We start from the raw sequence: 19,031 nt of genomic DNA on the forward strand, positions 1-19,031 counted from the left end.
TGATATCGTCGATATCGACAGCAAGGGATACTTTGTTAATGCAAATTACCTAAACATCTGCACAATTATCAGAATGATGCACGCAAAGACATGCACAACCATTTGTTTTACAATCATGATTCGATATCGACAACAAGGGAATCTCAGTCAGTGTTAAATTTATAAACAAACAACAATGAAGAAATATAGTTGGTAGAATGTCACAACAAAATCTTGAAACGGTAACGATTCGAACTCATTTAGTGCAACATAGCGAAATTTATACACAAGTGTAAAGAAATATAGTAGCTAGGACAGTCATAACGAATTGTTTTACAATATTGATTCGATATCGATACGATATCATCGATATCGACAGCAAGGTCAAATAAGTACACAAATGATAATTTAATCGACCATATGCGCGACCCTATGCTATGTCAAAAAGAATATGAATATTTAGATAAACAGAGGTGTCATCAGAGGTCATGTAGGCTTGAATTACAGGGAAATGTTTGCAACGGATACTTTGTTGACAATCATGACTCGACATCGATTTGATATCATCGATATCGACATAACACCGTGTCTTGGACATAACTCCTAGTTTCCTATTATTAACGTGAACCACAATGCATTGAAGCGAATGAAGTTTAGATTCATTTCTCGTCCGTTACAGGTGTAACTGAATTCAATACATGCATCTGACTCCAGGTAACACAATGAATTAAAACATTACTGCTATCTCAACAGGTCCAGTCCAAAGACTATTTCTACCTACGTAGCTATTAATAGCTACCTAGGTATTTAAAGTATCGGTACCTATTTCTACCTACTTTTACCTGTTTTTAAAAATATAAATAATAATTAAGGCGGAGAATGTAGAGGAAATGCATGAAAAAATCGCCCCAAAAACCTTTAATGTAAAAATGCATGGAGGTTAACTTTAAAATTGATACATATTTGTAGGACATTCTAGACTTTTTATCACGAAGCTTTGATCCTAAGCTCCTAGAAAATGGAACTGGGTGTAGTTACATGCATTGATGCAAATTGAAAGGTTAGAAAGTAGTCATTTTTGCCCAATAGTTTTGTGGTATTCATCGTCAGTGCAAGTGAAATTTGGTACACACCATATTGCGCCGCTCTTGCGTTTTGGCCACGAAATGCAAGTAAAGGAAATAGTAGGTAAATTAGCTACCTGGAATGGGTTTGAATACCTAGGTAGCTTTAAGTAGCTACGTAGGTAGAAATAGCCTTTGGACTGGACCTGCTTAACATTAGGTTCATGTATGTGTTTTTCTATCAGCTGTGTTGCACTTTATTGTACTGGTGTCTATAACCACAGGCAGTCGATGGTTTAAATATCTATATAAGAAAACAAATGTCTTCCTGTAAACATATAATAGGAAGACATTATTTTATTATAGATATTTAAAACGAGTGTCTGACCTGTCTATGACGTCGTCACGATGTTACGTATAGAAGATTGAATGTATCATGACGCAGTACAATTCTTAGAGATGGAGTAGAGTAATAAATAGTATTTAAGATATTCTACCCCATTATATACAAAATTATGTTAAAAGAAAATCCAAATGTGTAAAAATTGTCATAAGCACCCTTTTCTCATGGGCTCAATCATATAGCTTAAATAGTTCAAGAGATATTTTCAAACATTTTCCCTATATCCAGTGTATCAGCATATAACACTTTGACCCCCTATTGTGGCCCCACCCTACCTCCGAGATCATGAATTGCACTAACTTGAATCTGCACTATGGCAGGAAGCTTTCATGTAAATTTGAACTTTTATGGCCCAGTGGTTCTTGAGAAGATTGTCAAAAGATATTCTCAATTATACTTGCATGTAAAATTTTGATCCCCTATTGTGGCCCCATCCTACCCCCAAGAACCACGAGTTTAACAAACTTGAATCCGTATTATGTCAGAAAGCTGTCGTGTAAATTTCAACTTTCCTGGCCCAGTGGTTCTCAAGATATATTTTTTTGAATGACACCAACCTATTTTTGTGATTGTCTCCCCTTGGAGAAGGGTGTTGCCCTTCATTTGAACAAAGTTTGAATCCCCTTCACCTAAGGACGCTTTTTGCCGAGTTTGTTGACAGTGGTTCTGGAGAAGTCTAAAATGTGAAAACGATCCAGACTGACACTGGACAACCCGGGAAGCTCACCTGACAGAAAGCTGCCAGGTTTATTTTAACTTCTTTGGCCCAGTAGTTCTTGAAAAGGATTTTACCTATATATTCGCATGTAAAACTCATATTGTGGCCCCAACCTACCCCTGGGGGCCATGATTTGAACAAGCTTCCACGTTAATTTGAACTTGTCAGAACCAGTGGTTCTCGAGAACATCTTTCAGATATATTCACATGTAAAATTTTGATCACTTACTGTGGCCCACCCTACCTCGGGGGACATGATTTTAACAAACTTTAATCTGCACTATTCCAGAAAGCTGCCACATGAATTTGAACTTCTCTTGCACAGTGGTTCTTGAAATTTTCCCTATATATTCACATGTAAAACTTTGATCCCTTATTGTGGCCCCACTCTATCCCCGGGGCAATGATTATAACAAACTTGAATCTGTACTATGTCAGAAAGCTGCCATGAGAATTTGAACTTTTCTGGCCTACTGGTAGTGGTTCCCAAGATTTTTAAATGACCCCACCCTATATTTTGTGATTATCTCTCCCTTTGAAGGGGATATGGCCCTTTATTTGAAATCGAATTCCTTTCACCAAGGATGATTTGCATCAAGGCCCATTGGTTCTGGAGAAGATTTTAAAAATTTGCCAGTGTATTTTTGCTATTATCTACAGTTGGAAAAGGGTGTTGCCCCTCATTTGAACAAACTTGAATCCCCTTCACCCAAGGAAGATTTGTGCCAAGTTTGGTTGAAATTCGCCAAGTGGTTCTGGAGAAGATGAAAATGTGAAAAAGTTCCAGCGACAACATGCAGACACAGAAAGTTTTGATCAGAAAAGCTCACTTGAACCTTTGGCCAAGGTAAGCTAACAAGAGGCCCATGGGCCACATTGCTCACCTGAGTCACCTTGGACTATATCTGAAGACTTTCGATATATATTTGCATGTAAAACCTTAGTCCCTATTATGGCCCCAACTACCCCTGGAGGCCAGGATTTTTCCAAACTTGAATCTACACTACATCAGAAAGTTTTCATGTAAGTGTCAACTTCTTTGGCCCAATGGTTCTTGAGAAGATTTTCTCTATATTTGTATGTAAAACTTTGACACCCCCCCCCCCCACTTGTGGCCCCATCCTACCCACGGGGGCCATGATTTGATGTAAAAATCAGATTTTCTGGCTCAGTGGTTCTTGAGAAGATTTTTCCTATATATTTGTATGTAAAACTTTGATCCCCTATTGTGGCCCCATCCAACCCCCGGGGCCCATGATTTGAACAAACTTGAATCTGCATTATGTATAGGAAGCTTTCATGTAAATGTCAACTTCTTTGGCCCAATGGTTCTTGAGAAGAAGATTTTCCCTATATTTGTATGCAAAACTTTGACCCTCCCCCCCCCCCCCCACACTTGTGGCCCCATCCTTCCCCCCGGGGGCCATGATTTGAACAAACTTGAATCTGCACTATGTCAGAAAGTTTTCTTGTAAATATCAGCTTTTCTGACTCAGTGGTTATTGAGAAGATTTTTCCTATATATATTTGTATGTAAAACTTTGATCCCCTATTGTGGCCCCATCCAACCCCCGGGGCCCATGATTTGAACAAACTTGAATCTGCATTATGTCAGGAAGCTTTCATATAAGTCTCAGCTTTTCTGGCTTAGTGGTTCTTGAGGAGAAGATTTTTAAAGTTTTCCCCTATATATTTGTATGTAAAACTTTGATTCTCCCCTTGTGGCCCCATCCTACCCCCAGGGGCCATGATTTGAACAAACTTGAATCTGCACTATGTCAGAAAGTTTTCCGGTAAAAAATCAGCTTTTCTGGCTTAGTGGTTCTTGAGAAGATTTTTCCTATATATGTATTTGTATGTAAAACTTTGATCCCCTATTGTGGCCCCATCCAACCCCCGGGGCCCATGAATTGAGCAGGTTCTTGAGAAGATTTTTCCTATATATGTATTTGTATGTAAAACTTTGATCCCCTATTGTGGCCCCATCCAACCCCCGGGGCCCATGAATTGAGCATACTTGAATCTGCATTATGTCAGGAAGCTTTCATGTAAATATCAACTTCTTTGGCCCAATGGTTCTTGAGAAGAAGATTTTCCCTATATTTGTATGCAAAACTTTGACCCTTCCCCCCACTTGTGGCCTCATCCTTCCCCCCGGGGGCCATGATTTTAACAAACTTGTCTCTGCACTATGTCAGAAAGTTTTCTTGTAAATATCAGCTTTTCTGACTCAGTGGTTATTGAGAAGATTTTTCCTATATATATTTGTATGTAAAACTTTGATCCCCTATTGTGGCCCCATCCAACCCCCGGGGCCCATGATTTGAACAAACTTGAATCTGCACTATGTCAGAAAGTTTTCAGGTAAAAAATCAGCTTTTCTGGCTTAATGGTTCTTGAGAAGATTTTCACAGATTTTTCCTATATATTTGTATGTAAAACTTTGATCCCCTATTGTGGCCCCCATCCAACCCCCCCGGGGACCATGATTTGAACAAACTTGAATCTGCACTATGTCAGGAAGCTTTCTTGTAAGTCTCAGCTTTTCTGGCTTAGTGGTTCTTGAAAAGATTTTCCCTATATATTTGTATGTAAAACTTTGATTCTCCCCTTGTGGCCCCATCCTACCCCCAGGGGCCATGATTTGAACAAACTTGAATCTGCACTATGTCAGAAAGTTTTCAGGTAAAAATCAGCTTTTCTGGCTTAGTGGTTCTTGAGAAGAAGATTTTCACAGATTTTTCCTATATATTTGTATGTAAAACTTTGATCCCTATTGTGGCCCCATCCAACCCCCGGGGGCCATGATTTGAACAAACTTGAATCTGCACTATGTCAGAAAGTTTTCATGTAAAAATCAGCTTTTCTGGCTAAGTGGTTCTTGAAAAGATTTTTAAAGATGTTTCCTATATATTTGTATGTAGAACTTTGATCCCCTATTGTGGCCCCATTCAACCCCCCGGGCCCATGATTTGAACAAACTTGAATCTGCATTATGTCAGGAAGCTTTCATGTAAATTTCAGCTTTTCTGGCTTAGTGGTTAGAAGATTTTTAAAGTTTTCCCCTATATATTTGTACGTGAAACTTTCATCCCCCCTTGTGGACCCATCCTATCCCCGGGGGCCATGATTTGAACTTAAATCTGCAATATGTCATGAAGCTTTCAGGTAAATTTCAGCTCTTCTGGCCCAGTGGTTCTTGAGAAGAAATTTTTTAAATGACCCCACCCTATTTTTGCAATTATCTCCCCTTTGAAAGGGACATGGCCCTTCATTTGAACTTGAAAGCCCTTCACCCAAAGATGCTTTTGGCCAAGTTTGGTTGAAATTGGCCCAGTAGTTCTGGAGAAGACGTCGAAAATGTAAAAAGTTTACGGACGGACAGACAAAAAGTGATCAGAAAAGCTCACTTGAGCCTTCGGTTCAGGTGAGCTAAAAAGTGTGAAAACCGATTTGTCAGACTGACAGTGCAAATCTAAGGTCCCCTTCAGCTCCACTGGATGGGGAAAAATCAACCAAGATATTCTGGATAAGAGTTTTAAAACACGTAACGTGATTCCCACCCTTTGAAGGGGCCCCTTCATTTTAGCATATTTGAACCCTTTACACCCAGTGATGCTCTAACCTTTGCCCATATTTAAAAAATTTCCCTACACATTCACATGTAAACTTTGATCCATATTGTGACACCAGCCTACCGGTGGAGGAGGAGTGGAATGATTGGACTTGAATCTGTACTGTCAGACAGCTTTCATGTAAAGGTAAACTGTCTGACTCAGTGGTTCTCGAGATTTTCACTACATATTTGCATGTAAAACTTTGATCCCCCCGGCCCCACCCTACCCTGGGGAGGGGCTTGATGTTAATAAACTTGAATCTGCACCAAGACAGGAAAGCTTTTATGTAAATTTCTCTCACAATGGTTCTCGAAATTTTCCCATATATATATATATATATATATGCATGTAAATTGTGGCCCCATCCTACCAACAGGGACCATGATTTTACCAATTTGAAATCTCTACAAAGTCAGGAAGCTTTCATGTAAATATAAACTTTTCTGGTCCAGTGCTTCTTAAAAAAGATTTTCCCTATAAATTTGTAAAACTTTGATCCCCTATTGTGGCCCCATCCTAACCCCGGGGGACCATGATTTCAACAAATTTGAATCTGCACTATGTCAGGAGGCTTTCATGTAAATTTCAGTTCTTCTGGCACAGTGGTTCTCTCGAACAAAAAGGAAAAATTTTATGATCCCACCCTATTTTTGTGATTATCTCCCCTTTAAAGGGGGCATGACCCTTCATTTGAGCCTGAATCCCCTTTACCAAGGATGCTTTGTGCCAAGTTTGGTTGAAATTGGCCCAATGGTTCTGGAGAAGATGAAAATGTGAAAAGTTTACGACGCCAATGACGACAGACAACTTTCGATCAGAAAAGCTCCGACACTTTCAAGAGCCTTCAGCTCTGCCATTCAGAGATTCTCATTTGATATTGTTAGCTCTATGGCTAAGGTAATCTATGATTGGTTGTAATGAGAACATTGCACCAATTTGATGAAATATCAATATTGCTTTAAATCAAATGACACAATTTCTTTTATTACAACCAATGATGTTTCTTAACAACAGACAGGAAAACCTGTCAGTGAAAGAAGAAACTAGTTACCCCTATCAACTCGCAAGTTTTGAGGTGTAACAAGTCGACCCTCTTTCAGGTACTCTGTTATGTTTCTTGTTTAGTTGTAATATAAGCGTCCTTTCGAACGATTTGGCGGGTCCTGAAGAGGACCCTAAAGAGAGGAAGGAAGAGTTTTTTATTAGTCAAATTCAGGATTGCTGGTTCATCGAGACATTTCCATGTAGGACGAATGAAGGACAAGGTTTTGCAGACTGCCATGATATGGGAATTCTCCGGCATTAAGCCTTCGTTACATCAGGCTATCACTTCAGCCATACTTGGGCAATCCTCCATCGTTGTAGATGACGATGGCGGATATCCTCCATGAGTGATGATGATGATAATGAAGATGATGAGATTTGCTGCTGATGAGATGACAGGTGAACTGATCCATTCAACTGATCTGAATCGTCTATGTAAACTTTGATGTTCACTGCTGCGTAGGTTTCACTTTTAGTCTTTACCGTTGGATTAAAAGTTCTTTTCCAGAAATATTGTCCGTTTCAAAAATTGCACGAACATCCTACAACTTAATTCTTGTAGGAAGAGGCTAAAATCTTTAAATATGCAATTGATTTTCAACACAAGAAAAAAATATCACAAACTTAATCCCTCTTTTTCAAACAATTAAACAAAAATGACATGTTTAAATTTTACACAATGCATGTCTTGAAGGAAAAATTACCTGTGTACCAGAAATCAAACAAAAATAATTTAATTAAAATATAAAATATGCTATCATTACTAATGTGCCGAACAGAATGAAAAAAAAAATCTTCATTAAAATTAAAATCAACCTCACTGCGAAACATTAGTACATCAATTCTTGTTTACATTCACTTTATAATCTCTTTCAAGCATACATGCTGTGTGAGGATTTCAATGGCTTCGTTATCTGATGCAACATGAGAAAAATTAAAATATACAAAATGTAACTAGACATTTGGCAAACATTTCACAATTATTGCACTATCATGGGTCATTGGCAATCTGCAGTCCTTGTCTAAATATACATATATATATACAGAAAAATTATATACATAAAATGATGGAATTGTCTGGATGTACCAACAAATAGCATATCAAATTACTTTCAAGGTTTGCAGCACCAAGCCTATAGATTTTTATTTCAGATTTTCTTTTTAATACTGAAACAGTTAAAAAAAATGTTCTTTTTTTCCATCTTTTTTACTTAAATATAAAAATAAATCTCTACTAAAACGCATATATACTAATATATACTGCTGCATTAAAAAATAACCTTGAAAATAATTGATTCTGGTTTGATGTGAAAACAACAGTGACAGATCAAGTTGAAATTCTTAAAAACTTTTGTTCCTGTTAATATTATAAAGTTTCTACATTTACATATATATACCACTTACATGTTTTGTTTCATGTTTCCTTCTTTTTTTTGAAATTCTTTTAAACTTTAGATAAAATACAAAATGTCAACTAAAATTATATTTTTAAAGTGTATACATAAAATCTCTTTTTTCTTCTATCAGCTTACATCTGTCATTGTGGCATTCAGAAAGTTAAGAAAAAATAGACCAGCTAAAAATTCGGTTGTAAAAGAATGGTGGGTTTTAAACCCTGTAACAAAAAAATAATGAGATTAACATTCACAAAATACACATATCACAAGACATAATTAACAAAACTCATGAACCCATTCAGATGATGATTCATAATACTGATTTCATGAGAGTTGCTCATCATAAAAATATATAAGCATCTTTGGAATGTTTAGCATTGTTTATGCACGAACTTGCACTTTCAAAAGCATTTTCAAATGACTCGAGACATTTTCATGCTGACTTGTTTCCATGAAGTCTGTGTTGATCATCCAGTGGGACGGGGGTTTAGGGAGCACCGTTGGGGCGGGAGGGTCGCTGAATCGGGCACCTGCATAGGCAATGCTTCCTGCGTCGAGTTTGGGACTCGGGCTTCCCCTGCTGTTCTCGTCAGCCGACGAAAACTGACCGTCGTGATGAGAGAATCCGAGTTTAGGAGATCCTCTTAGTGAGTTGTCAAAGTGTTCAGGCGAGCTCGAGGGCGAATGATTTTTAGACTGCCTCCTTTGAGGTCGCCTTCCCTGTCTCTGGTTTGGATGTTTCATGTTGTCTGCCCAAGTCATCGGGGAAAATCGATGGATTTCCGAAGTATAGCACTCTTCTCAACAAATACGTTCAAAAATAGAGCACTTCTGTCAGATATATTTGTAAACAAAGGTTTCAATATGGCGGACCAAAAACAACAACGAATATTTCGATCGAAAACTTCACTTTTCCAGAGCGAAATTCAATCCTTCTTCCTCTTCCTTTAGAATCAAAACACTTAATATGAAACAGTTTGTCAATTACTAACGAGCAATTCGATCAAAATATGATAGACATTTGCCTGCCTTCCAGCCAGGAACTTCCTTCCTTCTTCTTCGACACCAACAAAGTCGTGACCAAGGTCACCTATATTTTACTATCCAATAAAAATGAAGGAAAGTCTCATATGATGTCGAACAGCCAATCATGTATCATGTTTATGATTATATATATCCAACTAATTTTTTGCAAATTGTTCTTCTAATTCATAGACATATTTTACTGAGAAATATGTATATTTTTATTTCTTATTAAATTTTGAAGGAGAAAAATTATCCGGCATGTTCGGAAAGTTACGAAGATTAATAAGGTCTAGCGGAAATGACGCATGACATGGTAGGCGGGGGATCTAAGGCTTGACTAACATTTACAGATGAACGATTTCATACAGGAGATAGCCGATATATTTACGCACATTTCCTTTGTTAAGTAACTGAAACTTACAGGAATATTTTAATATCGAGAAACAGGTTAGTGTCTTATTTACTTTCTCTGTACTAGTTTTAGTAAAAGATACAGGTATTGGCAGTAACTTTGGCCTTTTTCCTGTGTTCGTGACCGATCAGTGAAGCATGTCCAACTATCATGCTTTGCCTGACATTAGATTTAGTTGGGGAATGGGTCAGTTCTGTATTTAAACTGTAACTTAAACTTACTTTTACAGGAAAAAAAAAACCATGAAATTTTACATAAGCTTGGATGTTTTTATATCACACTCTTTGAAAGTTAGGTAGCATGCATCAATTCAATAAACACTGCACTTAATTAGGCCTAGGCCTAACGTTGATAAGAAGTTATGTGGTTTCCAGTCAAATAATTTGCATATAACATTGTTGTTTGTATGTGTATACCTATATAGGATATGGAACTCATTGCCGAAGGTAATTTACATCAGGTATTTGAACCATTTACAACAACCCAGTTAATGTAAATTAAAAGGTCTGTATTTGTATTTGTTGATTTTGTAATGTAGACCTCGTTCTCAGCCAAACTCGATATTGATATCCCGTGACGGAGAGCAAACCTTGAGTAGAAATGTATTATCTTTGAAAATTATCATGAAGACATTTAAGACAATGGTAGTTCTACAGTATTTCATTGACAAATCGAGAATAAAGCTGAATCAAATTAAAAGTAAATATGAGGCAGAGCATCGTTTCTTAGTTCTAATGAATTGAGTGGGGGTACAAATCATGTGGTTAAACATATTAAAGTGAAATACATATATAACATATCCTCTTTCAGTGGATCGGTGCACATCTTATAATGCCAGTGGCCTCATCACAGAAGGATGCACAAAATCAGCTTCTACAGCACTATCAACACCTCTTACCAAAGTCCCCCACCTATCACTTAGGGGGACAACTCTCCCCCGGGGCCTTAGTCCCAAGTTCTGAACACTACATAGGGAGAGAAGAGGGTGCAACCTATGTGTCTGACCTTCGACCTCTGACTGCTCTGCAAGCATCAACATCGGCAGATAGAAATGGCAGCTTTTTCAGTACCCACAGTCCACCACTCATCAACCTGAGTCCAAATCTGAGCCCAACTGTCGAACCCCAGAGAGTCTCGCCGTTTTATGACCTCCGAGAAACTACCCGCCGTAGGAGTTTTTATGGTACGTCATAAGTTTTTAAGAATATAATTCTGTGCATGTCAATTGTTTTGATGATTTTACTTGGGTTTGGGTTTCCCTTAGGACAACTATGAAACGTATTGTCACTCTCCACTCGTCCACAGGAAATTTTGGCATACAAAGGTTAACAATTTTAAGAACATTTTAAAGAAAACAGGTCGGCATTATCTGACTCGGATACTTCTGGAATGAGTTCAGAGTTCCGATGTTATAAATCATTTGTGATTTCCTTGGAGTTGAACTGGGCTTTGTTGAAAAGGACATCCGAAAAAAGGAAATTGTGCAGTATATTGGAAACAACAATTTTTAAGTACTTTGAAGTATGTCTGGGAAAATGGACAATTAATAGGAAAAATGTACAGAAATGAAAAGTTGGTAACATACATATGACTTGGCACAGACTAGTACAATTTGTTATCTGGATGACAAAGAGTCAAACTCGATTACAAATCCTCATACATCCTGAATGTTCAGGTCATTCAAAAGTCCTCAGACAACAATGATGATCATTAGCTATGTACTTGTACATCAGAACAACACAGTATGTAGGGCATCATGGGATCCTGGGGGCTGATCTTGTAGTTCCAGGGCTTAAAACAAACTGATGTTAAAAATTCAAGTAGCATCTGTAGTGTTTTATATTGATATCATTTGTTTATTGGGGCTTCAAGCTCTTGTGAATTTCATCAGTCATGCGTATCCACACCTTAATCTGTGGAGGTCGCATTTACATATCTATCTATACACGCATGGGTTCTCACAGCACATAGAAAGCTTTTTTCATTGACCTGTGACAAATTGTAAATATATCATGCAAGAAATATAAATCTATAGAATTAACTAGTTCAACACTGGTGTAGGGGTAAAATATATGTCAACTAAGTGTGCACGTATGTCTGTGTGTGTATAGAGTGTGAAGACACACGCACAAACACACACGAAAACTCCAGCCTTATCGATAGTTTGCTCTGGGTTGTGTACAAAAAAAACTAACAGAGGGGAAATCTGTGACCAAGAGAGCTTCAAGCTCACATTCAAGGAAAACATTGCTGGAACTCTCAGAGTAGGTACATATTATAGATTATCATTGTTAGACGGCTAAAAATAAATACAGCTGACCCAGTTTTGGCCTGCATACCAAGTCATTTAAGTTCTCCTGTCTTCAACATACAGTGTAGGTTCGTCTTTATTTTCTGCATGATTTCGTCTGTGACGATTGTCAAAGTTAGAGACGGCGACATTTGGTACCTTGATTGGCTTTTATAATTTATAATATTTTATGTATTTATTTGCATACATTTTTTTTTTGCCTCCAACATTGACAGTACATTTCACCCTCCAGTGAAAATCTGTCATTATACTCGGAAAACACCCAACACTTGACTAAATCTGTCTGCTCCGCTGTTTAGTGTTTCTGGATTATTATCATTTATATTAATTGTTTTATTCTGTAAATGATAGGTTTTTGTGCAGGAGTTAGCTGTAAAAATTTACAACAGGATAACTAGCACTGAATTTGAGATGAAACATGCCTGTAAATTATGTGTTTCCTTTCTCGTATCATTTTAGATTTGTGTCTTGAATAGAACTTTGGTTTGTTATATCTTTGTTGATTGGAGGGGTGGGGGGTACCCTCATATTAGATGAGAAAATTGTAGTTTTAAAGTTTGATGTTAAACCACTCTGTAATTGATGAATTATAGAATTTTATTTAATAAATAAGTTGGAGAAGATTCTGAAAATGATGTTTTCGTGTCTTATCCATTAATTTTTTTTTTTTTTCTGATATGTGTTTCATGCAATTAACATGATCAGCTCAACATTTAAGGTATTGTCAACATATTAAAGATTCAGATATATATTCAAATTTTAAAATTGTTGATCATGATAGACAGAGACCTAAAGAAAACTAAAAAATAAAAAGTTATGTTTAGAGAGAGAGCTGGGGTAGAGAGAGTTGAATGTAGGAGTTCAGTTAGGAGTTTAGGAGTTAAATTTTCTGTTCAGCCTCGTTGAGGGTTTAGTTTCACTGCTGAGTTTACTACAGACTACCATACTCGTGAAACGTGACGTTTTTATAAGTCACTGACCTCATCTGACTATGTATCATGTAGTTTACCCTTACATAAAGTATGTATATATAAAATATTATTTCATAGTTTACCCTTACATAAAGTATGTATATATAAAATATTATTTCATAGTTTACCCTTACATAAAGTATATATATATATAAAATATTTCATAGTTTACCCTTACATAAAGTATGTATATATAAAATATTATTTCATAGTTTACCCTTACATAAAGTAAATATATATATAAAATATTTCATAGTTTACCCTTACATAAAGTATGTATATATATAAAATATTTCATAGTTTACCCTTCCATAAAGTATATATATATAAAATATTTCATAGTTTACCCTTACATAAAGTATGTATATATAAAATATTGTTTCATACTGATGCTCACGATAGGTTATAATAAATGATCAAAGGTGATCCTCAGGCGGACAAACAGATTTCCTTCAGTGGAGGGCATTTTGATTTTTATCAAAGAATGCCCCGGGGCAAGTGAATTTTTTTTTTTGTATGCCTTACTTTTAGATATAGATATAGGCCTATTTCTAAAAACTGGCAAATACAACTCTTCACAATGAAATAACAATAGGCTTTATATGTTGAATATATTATACAGGAAGGTATACTGGGGGCTGTTTTAAAGTGATAACATATTAATTCAATACGATAATGTGTTATCAAACTCGTATAATACACAATGCTCTCGTCCTCTCTGTACGAACTTTGTATGATAACCCCCTCATTTGAATTTTATACACTTATTGTTAATTAATTTGCTTTTATAGATGTATAGATTGTTTAGTGTTCCTGTTTTTAGAATCTTGCTTAAATAAATCAAGGACATTTTGACAGGAATGATGATAGAATAATTTATTGAAGAGAATTGGGAAATTATTGTTTCCAAATGAGAGAGAGAGAGAGAGATTAGAATGGGGATGACTCATGCTCTAGAGATTGTATGGTAAAATATTACTTGCAATAAGAAACCACTAGATAAATTTAGTTTTCAGAGGATTGGAAATTTTGAATGTATATATGAAAATAATGTGTTTGCCAGCAGGCAGAACTGTGAGGATTTAAAGATCTTTCTTGAACTGGCAGCACTCTTTAAAACTCTTTAACAAATTTTTTTTTGTCCATTGCATATGAGGGGTAGCTATTTATTGCAAGTGCGCTCTATGAGAACAATATGCCGCCCGTGAAATGAAATATTTTTCTGTGGTATAGAGCACATTGTGTGGGGATTGTCAATCTCGGTGTAAGTCCTGTCATTTTGACTAACAAAAGCCCCTGGTCAGCTCAAGCACTCAAGTGCCCACATTGGAAAGTTGGGTTGGTTTTTTGTTGTGTTTTTTTTGTTGTCTTGGGCATCATTGTAAATTTCTATCTCTCATTCTCAGTTTATTTTTTATTTATTTAGTTTTTTTGTTGTTTTTTTGGTGGATTCATAGGCTTACAGTCAAAGCCCATCTGTGTAAAATCAGATATTTTCACCTGCAGCTACTGTGTATTTAATCACCAATAGTTGTATGCTACAGACCTAGTAACCCATTTGCATTTTAAGGGCTTATTGTATTTTTCTACGATAATTTTGCCTGATAGAAGTTTTAAGTTCCTTTAATATCAATTATTCATGAGACAAGTGTACCATATCCTGGTTTTGACAGGGTTTTTTAAAATGTAAAAATTCTATCACTTATGACACCATAGCAATGACAAGTTCTCCTTTAGATATACAGGTTTCAGGGAAAATTTAGATGCTAAAATTCTGGGAAGGTTAAGTGTGCACTGCCGATAGTGTACTGAGATATTGAGCGTGAGGTTGACTCGTTAGTCAGTAATTAAAAGTACTGAGTTTACCACCCTATTGTGTCAGTACCATTGAGTTATTGATTAGTCCAGCACTATTAAGAGAGACTGGGGGGACTATTGATTCATTGCCAGGCCCCGAGTCTCACACACACACGTGGGTTGATTGCACATGAGGAATCCATTCTCTAGACCAGGTACATTTAAACGTGAGGAACCTGGTGTGTGTGTGTGTGTTGTCGCCAACAGAGTTCCTGTTCCTGTGTAAACTGTGCTGGTGTGTTGTTCATAATATTTTTTCCCCCTGAGTCAGACATGATGGATTGATATCAGCTATGGCAATTCCTCTCTCTCATGGAGTCTATATTATAGGTATTACCGTATGTATAGAAACTGTTAACAGACTGTAGGGATGCATAGAGAAGTTTGTACCAAATTATAGTGATGTTATAAATATATAGAGGTTTGTACCGAATTATAGTGATGTCATAGATATAGAGAAGTTTGTACCAAATTATAGTGATGTTATAGATATATAGAGAAGTTTGTACCGAATTATAGTGATGTTATAGAAATATAGAGGTTTGTACCAAATTATAGTGATGTTATAAATATATAGAGGTTTGTACCGAATTATAGTGATGTTATAAATATATAGAGGTTTGTACCAAATTATAGTGATGTTATAAATATATAGAGGTTTGTACCGAATTATAGTGATGTCATAAGTACATATAAAAGTTTGTACCAAATTATAGTGATGTTATAGATATATAGAGAAGTTTGTACCGAATTATAGTGATGTTATAGAAATATAGAGGTTTGTACTGAATTATAGTGATGTTATAGATATATAGAGGTTTGTACCGAATTATAGTGATGTTATAAATATATAGAGGTTTGTACCAAATTATAGTGATGTTATAAATATATAGAGGTTTGTACCGAATTATAGTGATGTCATAAGTACATATAAAAGTTTGTACCAAATTATAGTGATGTTATAGATATATAGAGAAGTTTGTACCGAATTATAGTGATGTTATAGAAATATAGAGGTTTGTACTGAATTATAGTGATGTTATAGAAATATAGAGGTTTGTACCGAATTATAGTGATGTCATAGATATATAGAGGTTTGTACCAAATTATAGTGATGTCATAAGTACATATAAAAGTTTGTACCAAATTGTGTTGTTGGAATAGGTACCAGTATATAGAAGTTTGCACCTAATTGTGTTTGTGGAATATGTATATAGAAGTTAATTGCACCTAATTGTGTTGGTGGAATAGGTATATAGAAGTTTGCACCTGATTTTAGCGATGTATACTATAGTTACATACATGCTGGTACAATGATAGTTAATATAAACACTACAGTAACACAACCACATTTTTACATGTAACACAGTTAAAGGTCAGGTTTAATTATTCTCTATAGCAATGCATGATATCATACTACGAAAACTCATTGTATTACTTATATTTATTAACAAGAAATAGTCAATATCTTGTAGTATTCCTTTAATTCATGCAGATTTTACTATAGTATATTGAGTGGTGGATCATGATAAATTTCACACTTTATTTAGACTTGCTGTAGTATATTGAGTGGTGGATCATGATAAATTTCACACTTTATTTAGACTTTTGCTGTAGTATATTGAGTGGTGGATCATGGTAAATTTCACACTTTATTTTGACTTTTGCTGTAGTATATTGAGTGGTGGATCGTGGTAAATTTCACACTTTATTTGTTTTGTAAATCCATGTAAATTAGCAACACGAATTTAGGAAAATTGGTCTCTCTCTCTCTCTCTCTCTCTCTCTCTCTCTCTCTCTCTCTCTCTCTCTCTCTCATCCTCCTGTATCCATCGATGCATGTTCTCTTGATTTTCTCAGGTGATTAGATCTCGTCATTTACACCTGATGATTCTAGATTTCCGAGTGAAGAAAGTCATTATTTTTATTTCTAGAAAATAATTTCCATAGATATCAGATACATATATTTAATTATTAAGCAAGCATATAGGTCTGAATATGATATATAAATATATAAGTTATGAAATCAGGGTTGAGATAGGGAAAGTAGACTACAAAAGCAGACAACATAAAGCAGACAACATAAAGCTGTTGTAAAATAAGGATAAACAGTTAGGAAACAGAACCAAAACTAGTGACGTATTTACAATTTACACGTAATTAGTTACTAAATCAGTTCAGTTGAATTTGTCCGGTATTGATTTTTGTACAATGTTATTATATACACACCCAATAAGCTAGAAGGAAGCCCAGGTAGGCCACTCAAAGAAAACTGCTGGTTGAAAATTGTCACAAGGGAGCTTCCAAACCTGGGAGAAGGGGGGATCTAGCTGATCTGAAATAAAGAAAATAATTCTTACTGGCACATTATTAGCAATTTCCTTTACATTTTTCTCAGGCACAGGGCTCGAAATGAACATATGCCCGTCAGTCTGTGACTGGTTAAAAATCTGGCGGACTGACTAACATTTGTTTTAGTCAGTCCGATGGGACTGGTCAATTTTCTAAAACGTCATTTTGGAAAACATACTTATGGAATCTTAAACACACATCTGGCATTCCTCTGTATATATCAGATGAACCAGGCTTTTACTGTAATCATACTCAAACTCAGCCATATTTGTTTTGAGTACAACTCTGAGCAAGCTCCAAGCATACTCGAAAAATCTTCAGCAAGTACCCCATTTGAGTTCGTTAATAATTCTATAAAAGTTTTATAACCTTCACTTTTGTGTACGAGTACAATTTAGAGCATGGGGGTCGAGTTTGAGTATGAAAACGCGCTCAAAAAAGTTTTATAACCTTCAGGCCTGCATGGTTAGTAAATTTGAATCTCACATAAGTGTTACAATATTGCCTTAGGCATATCAAGTTAAATATTTCATTTTGATAACAGAAACGGAATATGTTTATTTATTTCTGAAAAACTCTGGTGGACTGGTAATTTTTTCTGCGGGCTGGTTGAAATTATACCCTATTAGTCCGGCTGGACTGGTGATGTAAAAAGTTAGTTTCAAGCCCTGAGGCATAGACATAATTGTTAGATTGAGTGTGAGTACATTGTTTAAATGTGTCTATATGATGGTTAACTAGATACTGGGGAGTGAGTACATTGTTTTAATGTGTCTATGTGATAGTTCACTAGATACTGGGGAGTGAGTACATTGTTTTAATGTGTCTATATGATAGTTCACTAGATACTGGGGAGTGAGTACATTGTTTTAATGTGTCTATATGATGGTTAACTAGATACTGGGGAGTGAGTACATTGTTTTAATGTGTCTATATGATGGTTAACTAGATACTGGGGAGTGAGTACATTGAATTAATGTGTCTATATGATAGTTAACTAGATACTGGGGAGTGAGTACATTGTTTTAATGTGTCTTTATGATAGTTAACTAGATACTGGGGAGTGAGTACATTGTGTTAATGTGTCTTTATGATGGTTAACTAGAACTTGTGAAAGCCATAAAAAACAAGGATTGTTATGGGAAATTTGTGGCATTGTTTGTTCAAATATAGTGTGTTTGTGCATACATGTAGTCATTACAATTAAATTCTCAGATAAACATCAAATGTGATTTGACATTTTGCAATAAGATGATGTTAGACTAGGGATTGGTTTATATAAATTAATTAACAGAATATTGCTAGATATGGCACAGTTACGTGACAGAAGTACTCATTTACAATACCTGTTATTGGAAATAACCTGTCCTGCAGAACTGGTCAAGGTGTTTCAATGTCAGTAAGAAGCTGCTCATCATCAGATTGACTGGGGATAGAAGTGTGTTTGCTGAGACTAACAGCAGATGAATGACAGATAAGTTAACTGTATGATTTTTCATTTCTTCCAGATTTCCAGAATAGTTGTAGCCAACCAATGCAGAATCCTGCACAGCTTTGTTCAGGACTACTGGGTGAAGACTCGAGTAGAAAGGTAATCACAATCTGTTATAGTTCCTCACCTGTGTGCTCCGTTTTACCTGTAAACACCAACCCTATTGTCATTCCTGGGTATTGTTTTACAACTACAATCTGCCACAACCTGTTTCATCCAAAATTTGTCTCCCAGTGCACGTTGTCTCCCAGTGCACGTTGGATCAGACAGATTTCACTACACGGCAAATTTAGTTTGTGCGCTCAAAATCCAGCACAATTTCCAACAGAAACATAACAGCGCTATGATATGTTCGCAGATTGGGAAATTTGACAGGCATTTTTGTTGA

At 36.0% G+C, this 19,031-nt stretch overlaps 1 protein-coding gene across 5 annotated transcripts in view; it reads left to right on the forward strand.

Annotated features, from left to right (window-relative positions):
• The first annotated feature begins 3,680 nt into the window (after positions 1–3,680).
• The window catches only part of LOC125657998 (E3 ubiquitin-protein ligase RNF38-like), a 34,045-nt gene continuing 18,694 nt past the window's right edge, over positions 3,681–19,031 (forward strand). For 2 of the 5 annotated variants that reach the window (XM_056150633.1, XM_048888998.2), the window contains exons 1-3: positions 3,681–9,695; positions 10,471–10,843; positions 18,660–18,742. In XM_056150633.1, coding sequence (XP_056006608.1) covers positions 10,492–10,843; positions 18,660–18,742 — 435 coding nt within the window. In that variant the 5' untranslated portion in view covers positions 3,681–9,695; positions 10,471–10,491. Of the gene's footprint in view, positions 9,696–10,470; positions 15,130–18,659; positions 18,743–19,031 lie in introns of those variants that run through there. The other 3 variants (XM_048889000.2, XM_056150635.1, XM_056150634.1) reach the window with 3 other exon arrangements.

The sequence above is a fragment of the Ostrea edulis genome, chromosome 9 (assembly GCF_947568905.1).
Source record: "Ostrea edulis chromosome 9, xbOstEdul1.1, whole genome shotgun sequence".
NCBI lineage: Eukaryota > Metazoa > Mollusca > Bivalvia > Ostreida > Ostreidae > Ostrea > Ostrea edulis.